Here is a 16970-nt window from a genome sequence, read left to right as displayed (position 1 = left end):
CACACCATTTTTAATATTATGTGTGATTGAGAAACAACTTGGTTTTTTTGAGAAGAATTGTGATCAAACATTTCTCCAAAAAGAACATTTTCTCTCTAAAATGACTATTCTTCACAAGCTACAGGGGAGAACCCCAGCTATATTACAACTCCATGTTCTTGGAAATAATGTATTTTATGTTTCCACATTCATAGGTTCTTATTTGTAAATTTTCATCCTAACACCAAAGGTAAAATACAAATATAATAAAATTGATATATGAAAACATTGAAATATTGTCTGTATTAATTACATATTAGTTGTTTTGGCAAAATACATGTAAGCAAAATAAGCTTAACTGACAAAACTAAATACTTTGTCCCTGAAAGCATTCTGCAACTTTAAAACCAACACAGATAAAATACAGATTCTTACAGGGGGAAAAAAATTGTTGAATCTGGCAAATTCATGCAAAACATCTCCCTGTAAGAAATTGTTCCATTGGAAAAAAATCTAACAGGCATAAAATTAATTAGTAATAATTATTACTATGAAACATTCATCTACTAGATGATCAGCTTTAAAGATCTGTTACAAATCTGTTCTTGAAGGTCCAGTTCCAATTTCTTTGCTATGAACTGTTGTGGTTACTATTAACTGTATGTATTAGGTATCTGTTATCCCAGTTGTGAAGTACTGCCTTGGTAGCAGCCTTTCTGAAGATACACATCAAAGAGACCCTTAAGCGCTTACACAAAACACCCAACACATATACAAAAAGTGCAACAAGGGAGACACACCTGCCCCCCACCAGGGGCAGTGGTCAGAGCACATCAGATGCTGAATTACTCACACACATGAAGCCTGCAGTGGAGATGAGAAACCTGCTGGAGAGATCTCACTCCAAGCAGCCAGGTGGCTTTGCCAATGCACAAAGAAAAATGGCAGAAGAAAACGAAAGGGCCTGTTTGCTCACCAAACTAATTCTTTCAGAGTCTATGTCTCTTCAGAACAGAAGTGACAGGATCGAGAAGGCTATGAAAAATGGGGAGCTGCCATTTTCCTCAGGGTGAAATAAGTAATTAGAGAAATATAATCATTTTTACCCTGTTTCCTTCAACTTCTAAAAGCACATTACAATCTCCCTCTCATCCATACCCAGCCTAAAAAGCTTAAATTTTTCTTTTGTTAATATGTTGTATACACAGTATTACTCTGCATAAGAGACATAATCTGTCACTGCCTTTTGGGCAGTAAGAGAGACTCCTGCTGCTGACCCAAATGAGGCTTGAAACAGCAGCAGTAGCATGGTCATGAAAGTTAAGCATTTAATCAGTATAAGAAATTGAATGCTGCTCTTTTGAGTCTCAGCTCCACAAAGACAAGAGTTATCCTGAAAGGTCTTTAACACAGGAAAAAAGACACAGCTTGACCAGTTTGTATTCAGACTTCAGAACATCTTTCCAAACTTCCTAAAGTCATTAGTGGAGAAAACAATTATTTATAAATAGGGCTAAGTTTTTCAAGTTTTACAAAAATATCCATAGGTATTACTGAAGCAGCTTGGTAGCCTATGGAACCAAATGATCTCTTACATTTCAAGACAAATTCCAAAGAGAAATCTTTGGCTATGCTAAGTTGCTCATAACAGATAAATGTAAAATGTTAACAGTACCAATCTAAATTATGACTTCTCAGAATATCCATCTTCATGTCAATGGGAAAAAAAAGAATGTTTACAATCTACCTTTGCTTGAATTAGACTATCAAAAGAACTAATCACACGCTATTTTCATTTTCACATGACTCTCACTATACTTCACAGTTTCCCCTCAAGATTTTCATCTTTCTAGGGGCACTATTTGGTAGCCTAGCTCAGTGTACAGAAATATTTTTCAGGGGGCATTTTCCAATTGTCATGATCTTTCTGATGAATTCCTAACTTCATAACAATCACTTCACTGCATGTTCCTCAAAGCAGGATGAAGTCTTCAGTACCTGAAGTAGCATTAAACAGTCACATTTCATATAACAGTGTCTCCCATTCTGAATATTCATTATCATTAAAATAAAGATAGAATTAAAGGAATTCAGACTGAGCAAATATTCTGCAAGGACTGAAACCTGACTGTGTGGTGAAGCACAGCATGGAGTATACTGACTATTAACTCAATCCAAGCTCATCTACTTGGTCTTCCTTTTCATCCTTCCATTCTTGTTAATTTGGATTTCCAACATTTCTCACACAACTATAATAGAAGCAATAAAGCAGTATGAAGTATCTGGAAATGTCTGTTTAATCTCCATTTTTATCTTCAGATCAAAGTAATTCAAAAGCTCATGACCTGATTCATGATGATAGCAGCCCATTCCTAATCGAAGACCCAAAAGTGCAACCTTCTAACTATCTCAAATAGTTTGCCATTGCTGAACTCAAAAGTTCAACTAACATTTTTACAAATTATTTCTCTTTCCTATCTAGCCTTGCTTTCTCTGCATGCATACTCTTCCCCTTGTTTAAGCAGACATCATCACCATTAAATGAGAAATTCTGGGAAACTTACTAGAGGTGTCATATTTCAGATAATATTATTCTTCTAAATACATATATTCTGATACATTTTTTCTTCCAGACTGGTTTTACCTTTCTAACAATTTTGTGCTAATGACTAGTAATGAAAAAGTAATGCTAGTAACTGTTACAACAAGCTTCATCTCTGTTTTCTGGTAGCCTGACAAATTCCTACCAACTATTTCAAGATATAACTCTCAGACCTTCCTGTGTTACAGCATAGTTATAACTCCAAGCCCTCTAAGAAGCTTTGCTTTTCAACATATATATTTCCAGGCAGGTTCTTTAAAACACATACTGGCACCTCCCTTACAGCAACAACACACCAAGCGTGCTGTCAGTTCTAATAGTGTTAATCATGTCCTGATCAGCAACTTATTGAGCACTTCTGCTGCTAGAAATCCTCATACTGTTCCCTTTTCTTTTTGTATGACTGAGCAAATCCAGTCAGAAATGTCCTCCCTCTTGCATTTGCAGATACACACAACCAATACTATGCAACATAACACCCTGCTGTGCTGAATGTATGCCACTCTACACTGTTCAGCAGAAATAGTCCATGCTTTTTTATTTAGTCAATTTATTTCCTCTTGCCACTTTTCCCCTCCACAAACTTAGCCGCTTGCATTTTAATTAAGTCTGAAATCAGCATCTTTTTTCTTTTAATTTCTTCCCTAAGTATTTCTATTTACAGTTTTCTCATGTCAAAAGGAATTGCATTACAAGTATTGAATTCTTCCAGAGTAAAACTGGAACAAAACAAAAACAGCTATTACCACTTAGTTTGCCAAGTTAAAAAAAAATACCTGAGGTATAACTGAATTAAAATGCAGCTCAATTTTATTTTTAAATCTGTGAAATTGGCATTACACCAATACACCTGTGTGAAAAATGCTGCCATTTAGAGAAGATGAACATGATGGACTACCTCCACACATTTGTTCTCCTCAGAGGGGGAAAAACAGTGTGAGAATTTTTGAAACTGTGAAGCAAGGAAGGAAATGGGTCCAGTATCCATATAGTTCTACATTTTTAGAAATCCTCTTTAAAGAGTAACTATGCACTTCCCAGAAAAGCCTATGCTTAAATGACAACTGGCCAAATTACAATTAGTTTTTCATTTTTAAAACTAAGCTGCTGTAGTCTTCTCTCAAGTGTGACAGTGATGGCACATGTTTGTGCCCTCTTGATACTAAGATGTGATGGGATCAGCTACCACCACACAACTGCAGGACAACCAAGAACAGGAGTTTTTGGAGAAGGAAAACAGGAGAGATGGGGAGGAGGAAATATCAGAGACTAAGAATTCTGCACTACTTATCATCCAGACTTTCCCCCTAGTACAAATGAAAATTACAGAGGCAAAGTGAAGAGAAAGCAAGGGAAAACAGCTTGGCTAACTCTGATGTAACATCTACTCCAACATCAGAAGACAGAGGGAGGCAGAGAGAGAAGAAATTAATTGATCCGCAAGTCAAGCAGAATTAACTGCAGGGTTTTTGTTTTTCAGCAAGCTGCAATGTGAGGTGACATAACACAGCATGAACTGGCTAGTGCCATTTATTTTGAGACAGACCAGTTATTCAACAAATACTTCGCCCACCTCTTCTTAGGGCAAACTTTTCCCTTGTGAGTCCTGCCTACTGTCTCCTCTTCAAGGAACTTTAACATCACACAGCCAAACACTGCTCTCAGTGTAACTTCTACAATCACTAAATTTAGCAAGTTTCTATAAGCACACCACAATATTCCAGAATATTAAAATAAAATAAAAGTAATTGACCACTCAGACGAGATTGTGTGTTGTCTGGATAATTACAGTAATCTTTCACTGATGTTGTATGTAAACAGCAAAACAAGCTTCTTGACACTGAGCTGACACAATGTTGTCCTTCTCTATTGGCATCACCAACTCTAAAAAATTCAAAATTGTATGAAAGATTGCCACATACACTTACTTTTCTTCAAGCTTTATAAAGTATAGAGAGCATTTCAGGACAGCAGGTTTATTTGCTACCAGCAGCAACATTAGCAGAGCTGCACAGAACTTCCAGTTCTGCCAGGTGAAAATACTTTTCTTAAGTTCTTTGGCAGATATGATGGGAATTTCTATGGTTTAGAACATTTAAAACCTGAAACAGTTAAATCACAAAGCCATAATCAAACCACACCAAGACTTCACAGGCTTGCTACAACTGGTTCCAAAGCTCAAACTATGTGTGGAATCACAAAATTTCATAAAGTTCATTTATGGTTCTTGTTCTGTTGCCTTAATATTTTAGTAAATATAATGAAATAAACTTCATCAATCTTTAGGACTGAGTACAGAAAGCAACAGTAAGAAAATTGAATTATCTTAGGCATCATGAGTGGCTAAAATACTAGCAAGCAAAGAAAATCCCCCTTACTGAAACTGTCTCAGTAATCACAGTCCCCTGAGAATATATGTTTAGTATATTCCCTGAGAATATATGTTTAGCATATTCTACGACTAAAGGTGCTGAGGATATGTATGTGTTCTTCCTTGGAAGAATTATCTGCTGTCCACAATGACCAATGATTAAAAACACACATTTACCGGAGCCAAGACATCAACTAGCAACAGGTCAGGATTCCAAACAGCAAAGATGTCTATGTTTAGTGGAGTCTTCAATCAAATAAAATTAAATAAAATTAAATGTATGATATTCGTTTGCATATTTTCTATTTACTTGTCCCAGCAACACCCTAAGTAATACTAAACTGTAATTGTCCCTTTGAAGCAACAACAGGGGCAACAACAATATTTTACCTACAGGTAAAATATTAAAACATGAATTCCAAACACAGACCCTGTACTCACATCAGGAACTAGACATGACAGAACTGCCTCAATGAAATCTGAGAATTCACCTCCTCTGAGAGAAAAAGGTAACAACTCATCTCCCTTGGGGTAGTTTTTCTACTCCACTTGGACCAGCAGGGAAGCAGGCTGGCTACACTAGCTGTAGGACATCATGGTGTTCTCCCCAGCCTGTCACGATGAAAATCAAAGGACCTGATGGAGCTCACAGAGCCCTCTCCCTGCACACCCACCATGCATTTAATATATGCAGATCTTGACCAAACATGAAATCAGGACATGGTAAATTAAACATGTTGAAACAGAACCCAAGAAATGGGTTTGTATCCCATTAATCAGACACAGTCACAGCAATAAAAAACAGCCCAACTCTTCCCAAGATCTGAGTGTCAGTGATGATTATTCTTTAGTAATTCCTTTGCAACTAACCACCATCTGCCTCATGCATGTTATTCAGCAGCTCTGACAAAGTGTTCTTATTTGCCTTCTTGGAACAGTTTAAAGATATGCATCAAACACCTTTCAGAGACTCAAATATATTTTGCCTAAGAAGCTCCTTCAATTGTTCTAGCAAATAGGCTCAGCTTTACTTTACATTATTGGATACCACCAATGGCAATTTGGACTGAGTACTGAATTAACCAGACAAGGAAACACAGAACCAAGCAGCAGGAATGTATGTTTCCTCTTACTATAGTTGTCCCTTATATTTAAGCAGAGTCTGCATAAATACCCACAATTACACTATTTCACAATTTTACATTTTCTCACACAGAACTCAATGCTTGATCTAGCACTCCATGAATAGGTAGAGAAGACAAACTACTTCTCTTATTCGTCACTGCTCACTACAGAAGGGAAGGCTGCATCACACCACAGTGGTACATACTGCTCCCAATACCCCTTCAGGCCTTCAGGTAGCAACCTGGGTGATGAAATGAAGATTATACTTATTAAATTTGCAGTGTGCTTACAGGCTTTCTGGTGGGAGGGTTGACAGGTTGATAGGAGGGGGCTGTAAGCACATTAGAGAACAAAATTAGAATATAAAATGAACTTGACAAATTGGAGAAGCAGCCTGGGGAAAAAAGGAAGATTTAGTTCAATGACAACCAAGTGGAAGATTCTGTGCTTAGCCAAGAACAATTAACTGCTCAGATAATGGATAATAACAACTGCTGAGGCTGCAATTCTGCATAAAAACATAGCCCACAAGAATCCAAATAAGAATTAACAATAGTTTGGATTTTACAACGGAAAAAAAATAAAAGGCAAAGACTGCACTGGGATTTAGGAGAAAAATTATGTATGAGTACTCTTGTTGTTCTACCAGCTCTGGTAATGTTCCACTGGGCACTGACATGAGATATATACACTTTGGAAATAATTGAAGGTAGAGAAACAAGAATTATCATAAAATACAATTCATGAGGATGAGGATAGAGTTAGAGCTGTTTTGTTTAAAGAAAAGATTGCTGAGGAGAGACAAATGTTTCCAAATACTGGAGTTCATAATCATGCAATGCTGAGCAAGAAGTAATGGACTTTAAAGATATAGGTGTGGATAATTGGCTCCAAGTTGAGACCCTTACCAGCTATCTTTCTAGTGATTCTATTATTTCCATTACCTATTTAATTTTACATTTAGCAGGAAAGTCTTCAATACACAAAGCTAATAAAGTGATAAAGTGCAGATCCCTGCTTTCTAGGAAGGTTTGCAAGGGAGTTCCTGGATTGTTCTATTTCCAGTTGAAGATGAAGAATTTTAAAAGCCTGTTTATTCTGTGCACTCTCTTTACTGCAACTCTTAGAAGTCACCCCATCAATTTTCAGGATTATTCTCACTGCTTCTTACATAATTTTCTTTCTTCCTGACATATTTAAATTGAGAAATAACCACCTGCTGAAATCAATACTGAAAACTAAGATAATGCTAGCTATTTTTAGTAAGAATAATATCATCACACTCCTAGTCACCATCTCAAAATGTTCTGACTGCTAAAAAAAAGATAAAACACTCATGTTTCACAGCTAAAAGCAAACTTCTATACATAAGTTTGCCTTTCAAGACAATGGATTCCACTTAATGGCCACATTCATCCAGTGATTAAAAGCAACTGCTTCCACTTTCCAGACCATCTGACTCTCCAAAAATTTGTACCATGTTCTTATCCAAGCTGATATAAAATTACTTTCACATTTTTTATCCCTCCCCTAGAGTATCCTAAAATGTAGAGTTTGAATGCACTTGCACATTGAAGCTAACATCACAATATTTCAAATGTATTTGCACATCTATTTCCTACTGGCACAAGTTACCAAGAAATTAAATCTAGAAAAAAAATAAATAAAGTGAGGATGAGTTTTTCTTCACGTCAATAATCCACACTAAGACTGATGACAGTAGATTTAAAATTTAAGTTATGTAATCATTCCATATGGTGGCTGTCATAAATAAAAACTTGAATGAAATTACCCTGTGTGCAGGCAAGTAGCACAATTTTAGATACTAAGTATTTCAGAAGAATTTATTGCAATAGTGAGGTTGTTTTTGCAAGAGGGTCTATCACATCTACAGAACCTGAAGCTACTAGGTTTGCAGAAATTAAGAAGTGCATCTCTGTTGGATGTGTTCACACATGCAGGAAGTCTGTTGGCATCAGCAGGTAAAGCTAATGCAGAGAGCATATTCCAAAAATATGCATTTCAGCTTCCACATTTTGCATAAAAATAGACTTGTGCTTTCGTCTAGTGAATCTGTCAAAAGAAGAATTTATATGAACATGTGTAAGAATAAGTTACCATATAATCATCCTACATGATTCAATCACTTAACAAGCTTGAGAACACAAATGGTTAGTTGCCAATATGCCACTCCTTTCCTTGCATCATCTTGGTTATTTGCAGCTGGAAAGAGTCAGCTCTGAGTTCGCAATATTACAATAATATCAACTTTTCTTCTTGACATTTCCATATATGTTAAACAAGTATTTAATAATCTCTATCTGCAGATATTAAGGTGGAATAGGGGTTCAGATCTGCATTAAGCCACTGTGATTTGATAAATCAGATTACCAAAGACATTTTAATTGTCTTAACCTTTTTTTACTACTTTTACACACATTCAGAGAAACAAAGAATGGCTCAGTTACCTGATTCAGGCAATGCATAGCACCTGGCTGAACTGCAAAATTGGACTACAACTCTGAGCCCTTCGTTTCATCAACATAATTTCACAAATCAGGTAGCAATCCAGCAACATGGCAAATCCAAATCAGACTGCAAATAAAAGGCAAGACTAAAGTCCTTAAGGCAAACCCAGCAGTGTCCACATGCTGTGCATCTACAAGCCACAAGATGTTGCGTACGAGGCCTTTCAGATGAAATGTGAATGCAAGTAAAGTGAGAAACACAATACTGTCAGTTATTATACCACTGTACTACTCAGAGGTCCCAGCTGAGATAAAAGCACAGTAATATAAGCACTACACAAACAAGCAGAAGTATCCTGACTCAAACAGTTGACAAATTATGTAAATAATAAAAAAACAGAGGCGGGAGAGAACAAAGTTGTACACACTTTTCTCTACGAGTAAGAGAACTGGAAGGTTTAAAGGAGACAGACTGTGGAAACTCTGTGATACAAAGATGCTTCTTTTCAGAGCCATACCATACACATACACATGGAGACAAAGTTTTCCCTTTAACCTTGTTGTAAAATCTTACATAGATCTACAGCTTACAAAAGCTATGCCAGTAGCCCGGTCATTGCTTTTGGTATCATTGTCTCTTTATCACAAGGAAGGTATACAATCATTCAGATGGAAATGTGGCAAGATGTCCAACAAAAAACTAACCTTTAAAAAAAAGCAGGATCCTGCATTTACAAATATTTCTGCCCTTTTCTAATAGTCACAGAATTAAAGTACTTTGCAATATATTCCTTCTTGGTTTGCAAATTCCTGTTAATATGTCTGACCTGACTCTTCTCCACCAAAAATATAGTTTGAACAATCACAGATGAACATCTTTTTGTTATATTAACAGAAAAACAATTATGTTTTACAATTAAATAATTTCTCAACTTTACCAGTATAGCAACAAAATTAAATCATTTCAGCCCCTGAAGAAACGAAAGAGTAGACTATTTTAAGACCAAAGGTCAAAATATATTCAATAAACTTATCTGACCTGTGAATTATCAAAGCACATACAGATATTATTAAAGATACATGCTTTCCAACTCATTCTTAAGAAAAATTAACTATGGCTTCCAAACCCGTTGAACAACTTCATGGTATTCCTCTCCCATTCAAATTAGTGCATACTTCTTCACTTTTATGTAGAAATTGCACTCTTAAAAATGGATGGCCTCAATCAACAGTTTAGCAGTAATTGCTCTTTGTCAAGTGTTTGTAGGTGTTTGTATGAGTAAATTTACATTCTTTTCTTCACAGATTTTTTGATCAAGCAGCCTTTAACATAAAAATGGATTTGCTTCTTACTAATGAAAACAGAATAAGACACATCATAATTTGAAATACTGTAATGGTGTCTGCCTTGCAAATTAGTAACCTTTGAGGTGCAAGAATTCTCTGTCAAAATTTAAAGCAAATTTATTTTCAAGACACAGTTTTGCAAAAACATCTTAGCGGTCCTTTGAAGAATACTGAAGTTTGTTGAAACCACAAAGCACACCTTAGTCTTCCCTTTGTGGTTTCACAGAACACTTGAAATTATTTACATTACATGATTAAGGTTTCTCTTTAAAAAAGTGGGGCATAAAAACCCACCAAACTTTAGTTTATTAAAAGTTGAGAATAAAATGCACATTCTTGATATTACACATTACGTTTTGTCTCTTCTTTAATGGAAAAAAAACCTCAATTCTTTAATGGTTTTACATTGCTGTTTCCCATTTCATACACCAGGTTTGAGAGACATTTCAAAGGTAGAGATTATTTTTTCAAGGCTCACTCTCACAAAGCTCATTAAAGCAACTGCCAGGAAGAATAGCACCTGAATGGTACATAACAGATCCATCCATCATCTTTACTCCCCCTCATCCATCAACAGAAGGACACACCACAAGCCATAACTGCATGTATGAAAAATTCTGCACCAGGAGCTAAATATGCACAGCTTGGAAACCCCAAAGTAATAGCATGGAGGAGATTTTATAAACAGACAAATCTTATTAAGTATAAGTAAGTATCTGACTGCATGAGAAAGATCAAGCAATCAAAGTATCATCACTGAAATTTACCCACAAAAATATAGGTTAAAGGCACCTACGAGAGTTTTAATTACTGTAAAGGATGGAAGCCTGTACTTCAGCTCAAATAGTACAACATGCAGAGTCCCATTCAGGGCCAATACTCGAGGTTAGTCTGAGCTTACAGCATACCACCTGTTGGAGCATGACCCTTCCCTTCCTACACAGCTCTCTACAGCACGTGACACTGGCAACAGACCACACTTTGTTACAAGAGGTCTAATGTCACTATCATACACTGTGTGGAGCACTTTGAGGAAAGCTAGGAACTTACATATGTAACTCCATATGCTCCTAAAGCAATCTAAGTACAACTGTGCACACTGAAACAGGTGTTTCAAGTTTCAGCAGAACAGCAGATTTATAACAAAACTTGTATTTCAGACACTGACTGGATTCAATTTTAGCCTGAAAGAAATTGCTATATGCTGTTGAACTTTGCTGTTATGGCCAGCCATAGACTGTCTATCTCAACATCAAACAAATATTTTAAGATGAGTATAGGAGAGTATTTCTGAAGAAAAATTAAAACATGCCTATAGCTTCAAGACTGTCTCTTAAAACAGGTTTTAAGTAGGTAAGGGTGAAAATAATAACAATATACAAGTAACATATAAGATCACATTTGATTCCAAAATCTTAAGACCTGTCCTTCTAAAAAAGCATATTATAATGGTTTCTAAAGATTAAAACACACTGAAATGCAATTAGCAAATTTTAGAAGCATAGTACAAAGAAAAATAAGCAACTTTTTTCTGCATATATCAAATGCTCTTCTGCAGTATTTAAAAGCCAAATACCAAAGCACTCTTCAAAATCCACACAACAAAATCTAAAAGCTGAATGCAACATGATTATACTAGAGTATAATCAAACCAAAATTAATCCATTTTCTTAATCAAAATCTATGAGAATAGCAAAATAGCATGAAGCAGTAGAAGAAAGGCTTTTGTCAATATCTAACTTAGAAATCTGAGATATGTGAAAAACTAACAGTTTTAAAAACAGGCTGTCATGATTTCTAACAGAATACTGTCACTGGTAAACTACACAACCGAGAAGCACTTTGTTTTCTTATTACAAAATGCTGATCAGGTCCATAACCCTGAATAGAGAGCTGCATAATGGACAACTGTAATCCAGCATGCCAATAATGAATGTAGCAGGAGTCAGCACTAGATCCAACACTTTCTGGGAGGAAAAGACCTGTATCCTCAGATCTGATATGAAAACAATGCCTAAACACATCATAATCAAATATTTTCCTCTTCTATCACACCACTACAAGTAGAATACCCCATCTGAAAAGATACTGAACTGCTCTAGACTGCACTACTCTCTCTAGATTAAGTTTTTACAGCACGACAATACCTATTTGACAATATCCACAGCCAGGTTTTCTTTTCATGTGCATTTCTGCAAGACTTGACATTTACAATACTTACGCATTGCAATAAGGTTTCTTTTCATATCCTTTGTAGTTATTCATGTTCAGAGCCATTTTGCAAACTTCACAGTGGAAACATCCTTTATGCCAGTACTGTAAATAAATGTAAAGTAGAATTACTTACGGTACTGATGTTTTGAAAGCAGTGTTAGGGAATGGTAAACGTAAAAACACAATTACTTGTCAATATTTTGGCCACGCATTATAGGTCTCTTAGCTAAATAAAAAATAATTACTTTCTCATGAAACCAAAGGTGCTTCTGAAACACTCTCAGACACGTAAATTCTGTGCTAAGGTGAATGTTAAGACCCCTGCATGCTCACCTTGTCATGATAATTTTAAAGATAACTGAAGCAGGAGTTTGACGTTTTCCTCGTATTAGAAAAAAAAAAACCTACGCCGCTTGCTAAGAACGCAATACTACGCGAATACAATCACCAACTAATGTGACGGCTGGCTTTTTGGTACGCCGCACAGACACTAAATTTAGCACATAATACGGCATTTTCCTCCGGTGGCTTCTACCGCCTCGCCTTGCCTTTCCGGGGACGGTAATTTGGCGCATCTGTCACAACCTCGCTGTTGTTATTTACGGAGCGACCGCGCTGGGCTACAAGCCGAACCACCGGGGACACCCCCGCGGGACGGGGCTGACGCTGCCCCGGCCACCGTCCCCGCCGAGGCGGCCATGGTGCCAGGAGCAGCCGAAGCCGCCCCAGCTCGGGGAGGCACCGACAACTACAGCCGGGAAGGGGCCGCCTACAACTTCATCCCTCGGGGAGCCGGGGGGGCCGTGGGGACCCGCCGCCGGCCCCGGGCACCGTCGTTCCCGGGCGGGCACCGCAGGGCGCCCCGACCGCTGCGGCCCCCGCTCGCCCCGCGCCAGCGCGGTGACACGGCGGCTGCCCCCGCTGGCGCTGACAGCGCGGATGCCGGCGCCGCGGCGGCCCTTGAGACGCTGCATTTGCCACCTGCCGGCTCGCCCCGATGCCCCGCGGCTCGGCCCGGCCCTCCCCTGCCCGCCCCGCCGGAGCCGCGGGGAGCGGGACGGGCACGCCCGGGAGGCGCCGTCCCTGCCCGCCCGCGCCCCAGCACCTTGTCCAGGCAGTTGACTTTCTCAGTGGGATAGACCACTTTGCCACAGCGGGCGCACTGGGGGTTCATTTTGCGGCTCCTCTGGGGCGGCGGCTCCGGCGGGCGGCGGCGGCCGAGGTTGCGGTGCGGCGGGCTGGGCTGGACGGGGCTGCGGGAGGCCGATCTACCATCCCCTGCCCTGGCGGGGACGCCGGGAGTCCTCAGCGGCTGCGGGCGGGCGAGGAGGTCATCCGCGGCGGCTGTGGAGGAAGCGGCGCTCCAGCTGACTGCGGCTCGGCAGCATGTGCGAGTGGGCGGGCGGGGAGCCGGTGCTGCCGCCCCCGCCGCTCGCCGCCCGCCCCCGCCGCCTCCCCCGTGTGCCTGCGCGCTCGGCTCCCCGTGCCGCGGGCTGGGTGACTCACGCCGAGCCCCGCGCTGCAGCCGCAAGCCAAGCCAAGCCCACCGGCGCGGCCCGCAGCGAGGGGAGGGCAGAAGGAGAAGGCGAGCCCCGCGCCGCAGCCGCCCCGAGGGGGCGAGATGGCGGGGAGGGGGGTGGTACCCGCTGCGCCTCCGGGCGCACCTGCCCGGGGCTCGCTGGGGCGGGGCTGGCCCCGGCGAGAGAGATGGAGATGGAGAGGGATAGCGAGAGCGCGAGCGCGGGGCAACGGGGCCGCGGGGAGCTCGGGCGCTCCCCGAAGTGAGGCCCGAGGCCTGGCCGTGCGCCCGTGGGCACCTGCCGGGCGGAGCCGCGGCCTCCGGCCCGCTGCACACGCAGCCCCCGGAGCCGCCAGCGGGTGCGGAACGTCTGTGCGTTCCCGCAGCCTTGTGTCCCGGCGGGTTTTCGGCTGCCGCGTAGCAGCCTTTCCGGGGCTGAATCTCGCCGGGTCTCACCAGCGGTCCCGCGGGGCCACCGAATCGCAGCCGGAATGGCAAATGACCCTTCTCGGAGCAGGCTTTGGGCAGTCGTTTCTGACTTGCTCTGCAGCGCTGTGGAGCGGTACAGCGAGAGCTCATGCGGTTTTTCTTCGCTGAGGACTTCTTTAACTACCTGGAATATAAACCACGCTGAGGAAAGCACTTAAGCCAGTGCAGCACAGCCTTTTCTGAGGATTTTTTTCAGTATCGCAACTCTCTGTGTGGCTCACAGCAAGGACAAATTCTGCACATACTTGGGTGTTATTAAGTAATCAGAATGCAGTCAGCTAAACTGGAATACTTGGCTATAATTCTGCCTTAGCGACCCAACTTTTATTCACTGGCTGTTTAAAGGCACAAGGAGAAACAGTAATTTCATTGAAATTAATAATATATGTGATTAAATGAGAAACACCTAATCAGGCTTTAAATATTACATGATGGAAGTTGTAAAGCTGCCTCTGCCTCATCTAGCCTGAAACATCTGGCACTCAGTGAAACTCAATGTTGAGATGCTGGCTGTGCTGCAAGCAACAGGAAAGCAGATTTGCAGGTAGTCCTGTAAATGTTTGTTGTCTCCTGTGGCTGTCCCGTGCAGTAGCAAATAGACAAAGTGCTGACCAGCCCTGTTTCTGTTCCTGTGAACTACGTGCTGGTCCTTTTCAAAGCCAGTGCTAGCAACCTGCAGTTCTCAAAAATCTTGAAGCAGATGGTTTTTTTGTCGTTGTTGTTAAGCAAATTACCTTTGATATGGAATTTAAGATTTGTCTTCTCACTGTTCCTGGTTGACAATAGCATGATAATTTTTCACAAATACCTCTAGACCAAGTTGGCCTCAGTCTAAGATTTCCCAGACAGAAATAGGTGCATAGGCACCTTGCAGTTCCAATGCAGTGAGTCTCATCCTCTGTGCTGTACAGATTACCTTACACTCTCTCCTGGGCAGTGTGACTGGCTGCAAACAATGGCTTTTATTCAAGGAACTCTGAATGCTAGGCATCCGAGTATGTTGATAAAGGAAACTTGAATACGTGCTAACTCAGTGTTTTCTGTGGGAACTGTTGTTTGGGGATCTGTCTAAAATCCCATCTGAGTGGAATTAGGCCCAAGACATAGGTAAGCAATCTCCATTCTGCAAAGGCTACACAGTACAGAGGAGCAGCAAGTCTGTACTGGGGACTGGGATGCAGACTGATCTAAATTAATCTCAACTAGAAGGCTGTGAATGTTACTTATATAGAAAAAAAGTCTTTCTTAGCTGATTTAATTCTTTCCTAGCTTAGATTCTACCAATGACTTGTAGGTGAAAAGACTCCGTAGTCCACTGGAAATAACTAGAGGCATACAGCTCACCCAAACAGCAATATTAAAGTCTTTGAGATAGAGACTTCATCTCTGGCAGTTCCAGATTATGAAAATTCCAATTAGACCCTTCACATGCAGACAAAAATCATTTGGATATTACTCTCACTGATAATGTTACAATGAAACCCCATGCCTTACTCTTGAAGGGAAAACTTCTATTAACCAAAATATCAACACTAAAAATGGAATAGTAAAATCAATAGGAATACCTGCAGTTGAATACCTGAATTTACTGTCTCAGCAGTATGCAAGCATTCCAATCTTTCTCATTGACTCAGGATCCTTTTATTAACTTTTATTTGTTTTCTTCAGAAAGGGGAGAAATTAGTGTCTGAATCCCAGTCTTCATTTCCACACTACAGATCTCCTTCCTCATCATTATAACTTTTTCTGCTACTACTGTAGTGAAAAATGGGTTCTTTTTCTCTATACAGACCAGTGGGAGAGAAAAATCTGCTTCACCCATGATAGTGAGAAAGCAGTGGAATGTTACTCATCAGTAGACTTTCCTTTTTCTGGGTAGGTAATGATGCAATGGTAAAGTCCAGCAAAGCAAAATCCAACAACCCTGCTGTGTCACTGAGTGAGGGTGTAAACCAAAGACTAGGAAGCACAGAAGGGCAAAAACCTTGCACTCTGAAAAAACTGGTGCTACAAGCATGGAGCCTGCGGTAGGTGGTGGACTTCTAGACAGGTTCCGGCATTGATTCCCAGCTGGTATGTATTGCCAAGTTATAACTGGCATCCCAAGATTTCAGGCTATTATACTTCTCTCATCTGGTACATTTCAGGGCTGTTTATCTAGCCTAGATAATTGAAAAGTGTGGTTTTAGCTGAGCAGTACAAATTACCAACACTTGCAATAGATGCTTTTTCAGCATGCCTACAGCAGTCCAAGTGCAAAAGATGTTCTGGGGCAGCTGTGTTACAGCATTAGAAATATTATGACTAGGTAAAATGGTGACTACGAAAGTTCCTATTTCTGTGGGGTAATACCCTCATTGCATTTTGTATTTGTTTGAGAGGAATGTTTTCAGTGCTCCATTTAGTTTGTTTGGTTGATAAAAGTGTGTTGCAGAAAAAACCCCTAAGATGTTATGGTGAGAGGTGTTATCACACGTTGATACTGAATTTTACCTGAGACAGAAAGGTTTCAAAAACCTGTTAAACTAAAAGCTACCCTGTATTATTGGAGGTGACTTGACAACATCTTGGAAGAGACAACCTACAGAGGCTTGTAGGTGTCTCAGGTCTATATCTAGTTCTTCTAACAGGTTTCTTGGAACTTCCTCAGATTTCTTTCCCACAAAATAGGTTCCTTATAATCCATCTCCCATGGCTGGAGATTAGATTTGTTTGAGCCATCAAGTGAATTTAAGGCATGAAAACAAAGCCTTCTGTCTTGCAAATCACCATGCATTTCACAAGCCATACATAAAAGGTCAGAGAAAGTGCCTTTGGTGATCACATGAAGACATTGTCTTTTCACCCAAATTTCTA

At 40.3% G+C, this 16970-nt stretch overlaps 1 protein-coding gene across 2 annotated transcripts in view; it reads right to left on the bottom strand.

Moving 5' to 3' along the window:
- NEBL (nebulette) overlaps positions 1 to 13494 on the bottom strand; it is a 255276-nt gene extending 241782 nt beyond the window's left edge. The window contains exons 1-2 of one of the 2 annotated variants that reach the window (XM_069006677.1): positions 13212 to 13494; positions 12114 to 12208 (exon numbers count right to left, since the gene is read on the bottom strand). In XM_069006677.1, coding sequence (XP_068862778.1) covers positions 12114 to 12208; positions 13212 to 13280 — 164 coding nt within the window. In that variant the 5' untranslated portion in view covers positions 13281 to 13494. The remainder of the gene's footprint in view (positions 1 to 12113; positions 12209 to 13211) is intronic. The other variant, XM_069006676.1, reaches the window with a different exon arrangement.
- Positions 13495 to 16970: the final 3476 nt, after the last annotated feature.

Source organism: Aphelocoma coerulescens, chromosome 2 (genome assembly GCF_041296385.1).
Source record: "Aphelocoma coerulescens isolate FSJ_1873_10779 chromosome 2, UR_Acoe_1.0, whole genome shotgun sequence".
NCBI classification, from domain to species: Eukaryota; Metazoa; Chordata; class Aves; order Passeriformes; family Corvidae; genus Aphelocoma; species Aphelocoma coerulescens.
This window is presented reverse-complemented; position numbering and strand designations above follow the sequence as displayed.